This window comes from Rousettus aegyptiacus, unplaced genomic scaffold (assembly GCF_014176215.1).
Source record: "Rousettus aegyptiacus isolate mRouAeg1 unplaced genomic scaffold, mRouAeg1.p scaffold_m13_p_4, whole genome shotgun sequence".
In the NCBI taxonomy this organism is placed as follows: domain Eukaryota; kingdom Metazoa; phylum Chordata; class Mammalia; order Chiroptera; family Pteropodidae; genus Rousettus; species Rousettus aegyptiacus.
This window is the reverse complement of record NW_023416307.1, coordinates 122,063,444-122,075,778: the sequence shown is the minus strand read 5'-3', so window position 1 is coordinate 122,075,778 and position 12,335 is coordinate 122,063,444. Positions and strand designations below refer to the sequence as shown.

Below are 12,335 nucleotides of genomic sequence, written 5' to 3'. Positions count from 1 at the left end.
CTGCCTTTAAGAAGGAGCTGGGTTGGCCACTGTTAGCTTTTACACTTTCACCAATAGGGGAAATCAACTGTAGACAGTTTGCAAGCCCTGCAGATTTACATTCTGCTCTCCTTACTGGCCATACTGACTTCTAGTTGCCCTACTTTTGACTAACTTTATTGACTTTAAAAACAAAATGTATAGGGCTTTTATCAAAACTCTTAAGATCTTAGTTGAAAGTTTTGTATGGCCACAGTTATTAGCACCCTGGGTACTCACACTTTCTACTAGGCCTCTGAGTTACCTATCTAGCTCTTGAGGATTGGGCACAGGAGAATTGTAGAGGACTTTACTTTGCTAAAGTTACCTGGAATGCTACACATATTTATTTAAACTTGCATTGGGGTTTATCCTTATATCAGGGCAGAAGCTCTATTTCCTCTACTTCCTGCTTGCTTTCACTAGTGTGAAGTACATATGAGATGGAATTTTTGTTAGGAAGATCAATTATTTTGTCAAACAAAGGTCAAAATAGAAATTTTTGATCAGCAAAACTCATGTTTGTTTATAGACCATTCTGCTTATTTTTCTTTTTGGTGGATGTTCTTGCTTGCACGTACATTTCAGTAAACCTAACGAATTAGAAAGGTGTAAAGGGAAAGTTGATTATTTTCTCTCTCCCAGCCACTCTCCTGACGTTAATAGCTAGGTGTATATCTTTGCTCTCTCTTTCTTTCTCTCTCTCTTCCCCCCTTCTCTTCCTCCCTCCCTCCCTCTCTGTCTCTCATGTGCCCCACCCTTTAAATAATCTTACTCTTTGTATTATTTTGAAAAATAATTTTCCCCCAATTAACATATAGGCACCTCTCCCTCAAAGTCGTTATGAGTAGTGGCATAATGTGACATATACAGATGTTTCATACTTCATTCAAGCATGCACCTGTTGCTAGACATTCTGGGTGTGTGTGGTTTGTGTATCATTATAAGCAACACTGTCATAAACACTGTCATAAATCTATTTCTACATAAACCCTTATAGACTGGTGTATTTATTTGTACTCACCTTTCCAAAGGGTGTGCAGCCTGTGTTGGTCTTGAAGATGGTCCTTTGTTTATAGGTCAATGTACGAAATGGAATGAGCTTGCATGACTGCCTTATGAAAGCACTCAAGGTGAGGGGCCTGCAACCGGAGTGCTGTGCAGTGTTCAGACTTCTCCACGAACACAAAGGGTAAGAACTCAAAAGTTAGTCACTTCTTCCTTTATACTAGTAGGGATCACCTAGCTTCAAATAATGACTTTTTATTGTTTTAAAAATTCCCTAGCTTCCTGTAAAATATTGTGTATTTGTATGTCATTGTTTATAAAGAGACAATTCAGAAAAATAAAATACTAAGAGCTTGAAATTATTGCTTGAAAGCATTGCATTGAAAAATAAAATATATGTTAGGTGTTGATGCTGTTTCCATAGATGGAAACAGTGATGTCTAATGGTATGTTTCTTGAGAGCAAAGATTTTGGCGTTTGCTGTAGTGCAGTGCACAGAGTGGGTACTCAGAAAGTGTTTACATTATTGTTTATAGTTAAAGAATGCTGTTCTCAAGAGATTGACCTATTCATTTTTATTCAGATAATGTTTACTGAACCCCTACAGTTTGACAGACATGAGGCTAAAAGATGCAGGAGAATTTCTGCTTCAAGGCGGATCTGTAGTTCATAGTATTTCTATAATGGCAGTGGAAAGATAGAGGCAGCCCTTCAAAGGCTAGAAGTAATACCCCAAAGTAGCAGAGCTGTCCATAATTATCCATTATCTGTTATCTCCCCTTAAATGTGGGGAAATAACCTTGAGTTTACCTTCTTGGAAAGTGCTAGTTCTGTTACTGAGCTTCAGCTTCTATTATGTTTCAAAGAGTTCTCCAGTCAGATAATATAGCCTAGGGAATGAGTCTCCTCAGTGAGCATAAATTACTTTGTTAATGCTATTCCTCTTATCTTAGGAGACATTTTGTTGAAGTGCTAATCTTTGAAGCAGATGTCATCTTTATTTGGGTATAGCCCCAGGCTGGTTCCTTAAAGAACTAGAAATCCCAGCTCTGTAAGGACACAGTGAGAAGGCAGCCACCTTCAAGTCAGGAAGAGGGCTCTTACCAGAACCCTAATCATGCTGGCACCCTAATCTTAGAATTTCAGCCTCCAGAACTGTGATTAATAAATATGTTAAGAAAAAAGATGGGAGAGATTCAGAGACAGCCGGGGGCTTGGTCTACTCTTATTCAAGGCTGCATTGTTTTGGGGCTAGGTTCTTTCTTGGACTGCCCCTGATGACATATTGGAAAACAAGGCTGCCTCTCTTTCTGCATTAGGGCAAAACAGGACTTTGGAAAGATAGCGGTTTCCCAGACCTTGTAAAAGGAATTATCTTAAAGGATGGATTATTAACTGTTGGATAACCAGATAAATGGCTGGAATAGTCTTCTGGTAGGCAAAGGGGGAGATTTGAATGGTACTCTAGTTGTGTGTGGTGTTCTCTCCTTACCTGAGGATATTCATCATATGCAGGAGATGGGCCTGATTAAGTAGAAAAGACATGAGAAAGGAATTGGGCGTTCATTTTTCCGTCTTGTTTACTTTAGACACAGAAAGAATAGTCTCAGAGTAAATATTAAGATAGTCAAGCCCCCTGTCATCTTTATAGGCCATGCAAACAACTCTACAGATTTGAGCCTGTTAATAGAAAAGTGCTTTTCATTTGTGATTCCTTTCAATTTATGTATCTTCTTGATTGAATTAGGTTAGCGATTAAATTTTTCTACTACAGCAATATTTATAACTCGTTTTATAGAATTTTAGACTTTTATAGGATTTTAGTGTCATAAAGTTCAATTTATTAAATATTTATCATGAGATTGTTACATTTCATTGTTTAAAGAAAACTTTATTCTAAGAGTATTAGCTTTAGAGTCCAACTAACCTGGATTAAAGCATAGGCCCTTACACTCATCATGTGGCTTTGAGCAACATGTCTTCTTCAGGCCCAATTCTCTCATTTTTAAAGTGGGGATAATAGTGCCTCCCTCATAATTTTGTTGTACGAATTCAATAAGTTAATGTTGTATAGGATTAAGTTAAGTTTTATGTTTATATAGCATGAGATAAACAGTAGCTGTTGTTATTGGTATTAAACTTTTACCTGGTTTAAATATTTCCCTTTCACATTATGTTTTCTTAAATTCCCTTTAGTAAAAAAGCACGTTTAGATTGGAATACTGATGCTGCCTCGTTGATTGGAGAAGAGCTTCAAGTAGATTTCCTGGATCATGTTCCCCTCACAACACACAATTTTGTAAGTTGCAGATCTCTTCTCTCTTTGTAGCATGTTGGGTGCTTTGGCTGGCGGAAATTCTGAGATAATAAGCATATGTGTCATTGGATTATTTAAAGCTGTGGAGTACTGTTCTACAGTAAGGCAAATTAAGCTTCATTAGTTATATGTATACTTTAATTTCACAAATGTTGGAAGTATGATTCTTTGTTCTATGAAACCTCATGGGTTTCATAGAAGGAAATTATTTATCTTTTGTCATCTTCCATTTATTCAGCACAGTTTACATCTATGTTCTTGTTCTAGGCTCGGAAGACCTTCCTGAAGCTTGCCTTCTGTGACATGTGTCAGAAGTTTCTGCTAAATGGATTTCGATGTCAGACTTGTGGCTACAAATTTCACGAGCACTGTAGCACCAAAGTACCTACTATGTGTGTGGACTGGAGTAATGTCAGACAACTCTTGTAAGGCATTCTTTTTTCAAAGAAGGCATTGGGGAAGTAGAAATTCTTTTGAGGATGCTTATATATTGTCTGACAAGTTGGGCTTTTGGACTTAGTAAATGATTTGTCATGATCTGGAAACCATCTGCTTTAGAAACATGACATTTCTGAAACCAGTGAGTTTTAGTGTGGTATAACTCTAAAATGAGCAGGTAGGACCATTATCTGTTACATAGAGATTGTCATACTGTGATTCAGTAAGATAAGAACAAAGGGATATGAAAACCTAAAAGACTTAATGGCTTTTCTCTCTTGACAGTGTCACCTACTAGTTTGCTCATAGATACTATCTTCATGTCAAACTGAAGAAACATTAATTTTAAAATGATTTGACTATAAAACCTTAAAAGACATCTGTATCTCTCAGGAGAGAATCAACTTATCAAAATATATTTCATATGGACAAAATATCTTTTAGTAAGGTTTAAATTAAAAGTACATGTTCCAAAGTGACTTTTAAAAACTGTTAATAGGAATATGAAAAGTCAATTGAAGTTTTATCCTTTTTTGAGGGATAAACTAAGGGAAGGTTATCATTAAACCACAGTGAAAACATCTTTTTTGCCTTTGTGGTAGTGACATGTTGCTTTTGCAAAGAGACCTTGGAGTCTAGCAGACATGGGTCAAAATCTCAGTGTTGTCATTAACTAACTGTAACCACCTCTGAGCCTCAGTTTCACTCATCTGAAAAAAGCGGGTTATTACCTTCCTTGCAATCTTCTTGAGGATTACCTGGAATAATGTGAAATTGCTGAGCACAAGTGTTCATCTCATGGAAGGAAGATGCCCCGTTAATGTCAATATCTTTTCCTTTTATTTATGACTCTTGGTGCTGAATGTGACTTATTATTCTTAGTTTAGTCTTTTCATATATGTGTTTCCAAGACAGAATGTTTTCAGAAAAGCTCTACATGATTTATACTATATAGTGCCTATTGTAGCTTTAAAAAATATTTTGACATAGCTGTACATTGGACCAGTATTTCCTAAAACACATAGAGCCTCTATGTTTATTGGCAGGTCAGTATTGTTCACATTCTGTAGCCATTCAAATCCAGTTATTTATGTTGGTGGTCCCTTAACTCTGGATAGTCTAAAATAAATGGTTGAGGAAAATGTTACCAGGAAAGTTTATATTAAGGATCTGTTTGCAAGGCAAGGCAAACTGACTTTGTAAAATCACTGCAAGTCTGTAAACTAGTCTTTCTCTGATTTTATTTAGATTGTTTCCAAATTCCACCATTGGTGACAGTGGGGTCCCAGCACTGCCTTCTTTGACAATGCGCCGGATGCGAGAGTCTGTTTCCCGGATTCCTGTTAGGTAAAAACAAAAACAAAAAACAAAAACAAAAAAACATTTTTTAACTTAGAGCTTTTCTTTTGGAAGGTTAAATTGGGATGGGTGGGATTGAAACATGAATACAAAAGACAAGAGTTCTTTTGCATTCTCTCTGTGTAAACCCCTTGCTGCTTCTGGGGAGCTTAATTGGTATCAGAGCAGAATGTAGACCTTTCTCTTTGTGGTCCTGTAGTTCTTACATTCTGGAACGTGACTCTAGCTACAGGCTTCTTCTTTTATCATAGTGTGTGCCCTTTAATATCACATTTGAAAGATCTGGAGATTTTGCTTTCCTTAGTATGTAAGTGAGATGATCTTTAGGGAAAGTGTCCCAAAACTGTGTGCAGTGATGCAATAAAAACGAAATCCTCAACTTTGTAATGCTTGTTATGACCTTGTGTTGCTAAAACCATGACATTTAGTAGACTGCTATCTTAAAAAAGAATCTGATTAGATTTTTAATATAAATATCCTTTTTAATCTTTATGTGAGTTTGAATATACCTTGTCTTTACTCTTGTTTTCCAGCTTTAAGATGTTTTGTTGAGTTCACATGTCTTGCTTAGTGTTACATGTGAATTTGGAACCTAAAATAAAATCTACATCTTTGTCCAAAATTTGACTTTAATATTATAATCCTATACTATTCAGTGGCCTTTGTAAAACTACCATGGAATTGTTAAAGGCAGCATATATTAGAACAAGAATTTGTATTGAAATTATATCTGATTATGTATGGTTTTTATTTTTATTGATCATTTGAAAAGCAAGTCTGACCGACCAATAAACTATACTTGCTTCTTGAGGATTTCACAGAAGAAACCAGGCTTCTGAGGGCATAAATATTGAATTACCTAGGATGACAGTTTTTTAAAGCAATAGAACAATTTAATTTCTCTTAGAAAACTAGCCTTTTATCACTTTATTCATGCATGGTGTTACTTACATCTGAGCAAAATATCCTTAGAGCAAATAATGAAAGTGTTATACTTGTAATCTGTGTTCCCGCTTGGTTTGTGGGGGAGTGTCATTGGCTGAAAGAGGCCCGTGATTAATTTAACATTTAGGTATTACAACCTAAAAACTGAATTCACAGTATTAGACTTTAGGAGCTGGTTATGGGGGGTGGAGGGGAGGATGCACAGTGTATAAAATGTTGGTCTTTTTTCAGACATGCTCAGCATGTCTAACCATCTGTTGAATAATCTTCCTTAAAGTTCTCTAATTTAGTCTGTACACTGGGCAAGTTCCAGCTAGCTTATTAGATTGGCAGATGCTTGTTTATTCTTTCTCAGAGACGGTCTAAAAATTTGGAATATTCTTTAAAGATGATTTATTAAAAGGAAAATTTGTAATGTGGTGTTGTTACATGAATTCCAAGCATATATATTATTTCCTTTTCAAAAATTTGCACGCAAAAGCACCTAGACAGAAGAAAATTTTTAAATGGTGCATACTGAAAGAAAGGAACATTTTGTCAAAGGTCGTAGTACAAGTAGGGTTTGCCCCAGAGTATCTTAATGAATAACTTTACCAGTGGGGAGGCCTAAGTGTCAATCATGGAATTGTCTTTCTCCTCCTCGCCTAGTTCCCAGCACAGATACTCCACACCTCACGCCTTCACATTCAACACCTCCAGCCCTTCCTCTGAAGGTTCCCTCTCCCAGAGGCAGAGGTCGACGTCCACACCTAATGTCCACATGGTCAGCACCACCCTGCCTGTGGACAGCAGGATGATTGAGGTAATAGGGCCCCTTGGAATGGTGATTGGTATCAGTCATTTATTCAGGTGGGGTTGACTGTTGTGTCAGAGAGTTTTGGATTTCAAACCTGATAAGGAATATGGTAGCACTTTCTGAAGTCTGTGGACTTAAATTTCTTTTTTATCCACTACATCTTTAGACTGGCTGAATAATCCAGTTGATACATCATTCAAGTGGAGAACTAAAATTTCCTGAAGAAATGTTAATATTTCAACTATTTTTTTTTCCATTTCAAACTTGAATAGGATTTCAGTGAGCTAGTGAGTATGATACATAAAGAGTAGTTCCATTTTGGTGTGGGAAAGAAAATAATAGTGATGGAGAACTACAAACTCTCTGAAAGACTAAGTGTTTTAATTTAGAAATCAAAGGGTGGAGTCATAGGATTTTAATAAGCAGGTATTTAGGGAGATGTACAAGTGCCCAAAGGTAGTGTTTTCAAACTGCTTTTTCTTTTCTTGGCTTTTTGGTATGTTTGTTTTGGTTTCTATTTCATCTTTAATAACAACTGCATACACTTAAAATACTTCCTTTGTTCTTTATTCTTCTTTATTTCTCATTGCTTTGGACTAGAATAACAGCCTGAATGCTTCTCCCAGGGCGTGGTCCAGACGATTTTGTTTGAGGGGAAGAGTAGGTATTCTTCTTCATGCCTTTGCTTTCTTGTAAATTAACAGGATTGCTAAGACTGTCAGACAGTAGACTAGCAGAAAATGAAACAATCACTAAGTTAAATTTTATATTTATTGTCAGACTTGTCTTCATTTTTGTTTGTTTTTTTGGTAGTAAAGTATATAGGAGTAAAAAAATACTGTGTGGTATTGCCGATAAGTGAAATAAGTTTCACAAGTGAGAGATTGAGGCCAAAGCCATTAAAATTTTTTAAAAAATCAGTTCCGGCCCAATACTAATGTTAAATTTATTTGGTTGGTGCTCACAGCATTTTTGTCCTATTTATACCTTGTTAAGAAACCAATATGTTAGTTTGGTTGATAGGCTCTAAAAATCCTTTTTAAAAAGCTAATCAGAGACAACTGTACTCTCTCTAAATCATGAATTGTTTCTTGAAGAACCTTAGGGGACACCTGCCACCTCAGGCACAGCTTACCTCACTCAACCCTCAAATCTCTTTAGACATACTTGTCCTACAAATTAGAGGTGGCAGGGACTCAACAAATAGTTGTTTTCTGAATGTGGAGTCTAAAGTAGTCATGTGTGTGTGGCAGGCACTTTGAATCTCACAAGGTTATTGTGAGGAGGTCATTGCGTATATAAGCTATGAATTTTATTTCTATTTGCCAATTAGCCTTGATGGTACCAATTACTTCTATTATATGATTTGTTCCTCTGTAAATAGAGGAAACATCAGAAGTGAAAATTCTTGAATTTTTGTTTTAACTAGCATTACTGTTGTGCTTAATCCTCTCTGTGCTTTAGAGGCAGAACAGATTTTGATTTTTTTATTCCTTATTCAGAATTTTTAAAGTACACGTTCTTGCTTTGTTTAAGCCATTTTTATTTCTTTTTACCCTTCTGGGGGAAATAAATCCAGGTGTAGCAATTTGCACAAAATAAAATATGAGGTATATGACACAGGGAAGAAAATTACTGTGACATTAAGAAAAAAATCCTAGGGCGTGGGAATATATTTCTGGTCAATAAAAACACATTGTGCCATCCTTGACTAAAAACAGAGAGTAGATTAGTTGGTTAATAAAGCTATAGTTGCTGCATATTCTGTTGAAATTCAGGTTTATTTTTGGTCAGTGTTTTGCCCACCTGGCAGTCATCCTGTTCTGCTTCAGAACATACAGACTCTAGGGCTTCTGAGCCTGCACTCCCAGACATCCTTATTCAATCCTCGTGGGGGTGGGAGGGTTAACAATCTATATTCTTAAACACCTCTGTGGGTGATTCTTGAAGATTCGCCCGGTGTCGGAACCCCAGAACCATGCTTTATTGGTAAACTCTTGAAGATGCTTTGGTGGTGCTGCCAAAGGCAGGGAGAGGCAGCTTGGTTTATGATTTTTTTATCTTGTAAAGATGTCCCAGAGTGGGAGTTCCAGTAATAGTTGTGAAAAAAATGTCTTTATTGTGGTTACACAAGGAAAACAAAGAGAATAGCACTTCCCAGAAAAATATCCTTTTTGAGGATGTGGGGGCCAAGTGGTTTTTATGTTTTTAGTATTTATATACTCCAAGCGAGGGTATATAAAATAATGATTTAGGTTTTGTGGAGGGCCTTGTGATTTAAACTGTTTCACCCAAACAATTCATAATAAATTCTAAAGGTAACCTTCGACTTCTTACCTGAACAGAATGTAACTAATTTCAGAGCTTACTGATGAGTTCTGAGCATTTTGTGGTGAACCAGATGAGGGGTGAGATGGTTTCTGGTTTTCTTTCTGCCACCTACTGGCTGTGTGACCCTGGTCAAGTCTCTTTACTTGTTGTAGTATGTTCTGTGTGTAAAATGTAGTTTTTGGATAAGGTCCTTTCAGCTTTCCATGATTTTATGCTCAGAAAAAGTAATAGAGTCATGGTGCTCACCTGTATCAGATCCAACTTCTGCTCAATGTTCTCTCATAAACTTCCAGAGGAGTAAGAGTGAGCTAGCCACTCAGTCCTCTTTTTTAATTTTTTTTTTTTAGTTTCAGTGGAGCAGGATCCCCAATCATTGGAAAGGTCTTAGCTGATAGTAACTTTGTTAGCCTTAAAGAGTATCAGTTTGCTATGTGCATTGCTTTCTTCTGAGATAAGGAATGATTTTCATTATTTATGAAAAATTAATACTTGATAACAATTTTGAAGATATTGGCTACTGACATTTGGTGAATTTAATCAAAAGAGAGTTAGAATGTATAAAATAGGCTGTATTTGAGAGGTTTTATACTCTACTTTATTCCTGTAAATCCTCCTCCTCCCCTTTCCCTCCCCCAGAGACCATTTTTCCTAGTGCAGAAATTGACCAGCTTTCCTTTTCTGTTTTAGGATGCAATTCGAAGTCACAGTGAATCAGGTACTTGTCCAAAGTCATTTAGCAAATAGTAATGGCTTTTTACTCTTTATGCTGTGTATCTTCTATTGGCTTATCCATGTGTGGATTCTGTTTGTCTTGTCTATTAAGCCTCACCTTCAGCCTTGTCCAGCAGCCCCAACAATCTGAGCCCAACAGGCTGGTCACAACCCAAAACCCCTGTGCCGGCACAGAGAGAGCGGGCACCAGGATCCGGGAGCCAGGAGAAAAACAAAATTGTGAGTATAGCCAACAGTACCTTCTGCAGGCTAGGGTTCAGTAATAAAAACTTAGTTGGGAATGAAAATGCTTTTAATTTGGGGGGAGGAGCAGGAGGAGACTCAAATAAAAAGCATTTAATGATTCATGAATGTCAGTGCTATTTTTGGCATGCTTGTTTAAGGGAAGGCACACCTAAGATGGTATTTTCTCAAAAGACAAAAATTAGAATTGCAGTTAATATGTCTATTTTTAAAAGATATAGGAATGGATGAAGTTGAGTTGATTTTTTTCGTTGACACCCTTGTTAAACAGACCTTTACCATTCCATTGAGTGTATTTAATGATCTCTGCTTGTTTCAGAGGCCTCGTGGACAGAGAGATTCAAGCTATTACTGGGAAATAGAAGCCAGTGAAGTGATGCTCTCGACTCGGATTGGGTCAGGCTCCTTTGGAACTGTTTATAAGGGCAAGTGGCATGGTAAGTTGGGGGCCTTTTTTTCAAGGCCATGGTGAAGTCAAGTTTCAGTCCAGAGTGGGTCAGGAGGGTTTTAAGATTGCTTGAGCTCTGTGGCTCACAGCAGCACTCTCCAGGGATACTTGATTACAAATGAAGATTGAACTTCACAATATCTCAGTGAAACTCCATAGCATTCTTTATAGACTCCATAATGCTGTAATTGGTATGATAAGGTATTTAGGATAATTAGAAATCGGTGAACAAAAGCTGAGCACTAAATGTCAGGGTCTCTTATAAGCTGATTGAGTATAGGCTGTACATGGGACATGCTTTAAAGCTCCTTAATGAATAAGAGTGTTGCTATGAGGGGAGCATGGATTCAAGAAACTTAAAGCTGGAAAGGACCTTATTTTACATTCAAAAAATTTAGGTCCTGAGAATGGAACAAATATGCCCACAGTCAGACATTAGGGCACAGGAAAGCAAGGAGCCTCCTACAACAGCTTCTCTTTGCTCCCCACCCACCCTTGCTCCCCACCTACCCTGCCCCCAGGATAGGCTGTGAGAATCCCTATCAAACAGGGAAGACACAGACTTAATTCTTGAATCTGTGTGGCATGTGTTAGTGGTCTTATTCTAATGGAAACACTTTGTCACTTGGAAGAAATGTACTATTGTGATGTCTGTAGCTACAGCTTGTGTATTTTGGCAATATACTTAGCATTTCTCTGTCAGGTTTTTAATGCCTTTAGCTTTAGAGTGTTAGCATTTAGGGAGTAGTGTCTTGGAAATGCTAGACGTTCCTAAAAAGACATCTCTTATAAATTCAGATTTTAATAAAACAAAAAACCCAAACCAAACAGAAGGCAAACACCTAAAGTGCCTAGATTCCTATATTTTTACTTTGGATGCCACCATATTTATCTTTACTTATAAATGTGTAAAGATTGAGAAAAGTTAAGAACATCAAATGAATGGAACATTAAAATTCAAGCTGCTAAAAACTGATTAACACCTCCAATTTTATGAGTTCATTAGTATATATGGGTTTGCCACTTTTAACTAATCATCTGACAAATTTCTGATTCTTTAAGGGGTTGGCACAGGGCCAAATATTTGTAAATTTCATGTAGGATGATTCCTTTTCCTTTGAAAATTCCATCTAATTATTAGTGGCCTACCTCTGGATCTCTCAGAATTTATACAATTGCAGAATATTTTCCAAAGAGATGTCCTAAATATCTAGATGATCCCTTAGAAAAAGAACATGATTTTGTGGGTTAAGAGTGCTCCGATCTGAGACAGTAAAGCTGCTAGTGATTGTAGGAGGTAGAGCAGTATTGCTTTTAATGCTGCCATTTGGAGCATTTAATTATTTTTTTATACCACATTTTTAAAGCTTCAGCTAAAAGCCAGTAGATGCAGTATAAGTTGTGCCCAAATTTAAGTTTCTTCTGATTGAGCACACAATTTTTAAAGCATTATTTAGATTTGCCACAGTAGTGCTTATGAGCTTGTGTTTTCTCTGTCCTGTGAGCTTTCAGACTATAGTAAGGAGATGTATCTATTACAGTGTTACTGCCATAAAGACTCCTGTTAGAATGTAGATAACATGGCTAATATTTCTAACCCATTTCCTGGTTGCTCCAAGAATACTCGCTGGTAGTGCTTGTGGCTGCACTGTTTACCCTGAGATAACTCATGGATTATAGTCCTAACCTTATCCTCAAAG

At 36.9% G+C, this 12,335-nt stretch overlaps 1 protein-coding gene across 2 annotated transcripts in view; it reads left to right on the top strand.

Annotated features, from left to right (window-relative positions):
- The window catches only part of RAF1 (Raf-1 proto-oncogene, serine/threonine kinase), a 55,650-nt gene that overhangs the window by 34,070 nt on the left and 9,245 nt on the right, over nucleotides 1-12,335 (top strand). The window contains exons 3-10 of one of the 2 annotated variants that reach the window (XM_036219978.1): nucleotides 1,098-1,210; nucleotides 3,223-3,325; nucleotides 3,611-3,768; nucleotides 5,030-5,128; nucleotides 6,734-6,887; nucleotides 9,900-9,927; nucleotides 10,036-10,163; nucleotides 10,507-10,624. In XM_036219978.1, the coding sequence (XP_036075871.1) occupies nucleotides 1,098-1,210; nucleotides 3,223-3,325; nucleotides 3,611-3,768; nucleotides 5,030-5,128; nucleotides 6,734-6,887; nucleotides 9,900-9,927; nucleotides 10,036-10,163; nucleotides 10,507-10,624 (901 nt within the window). The remainder of the gene's footprint in view (nucleotides 1-1,097; nucleotides 1,211-3,222; nucleotides 3,326-3,610; nucleotides 3,769-5,029; nucleotides 5,129-6,733; nucleotides 6,888-9,899; nucleotides 9,928-10,035; nucleotides 10,164-10,506; nucleotides 10,625-12,335) is intronic. The other variant, XM_036219979.1, reaches the window with a different exon arrangement.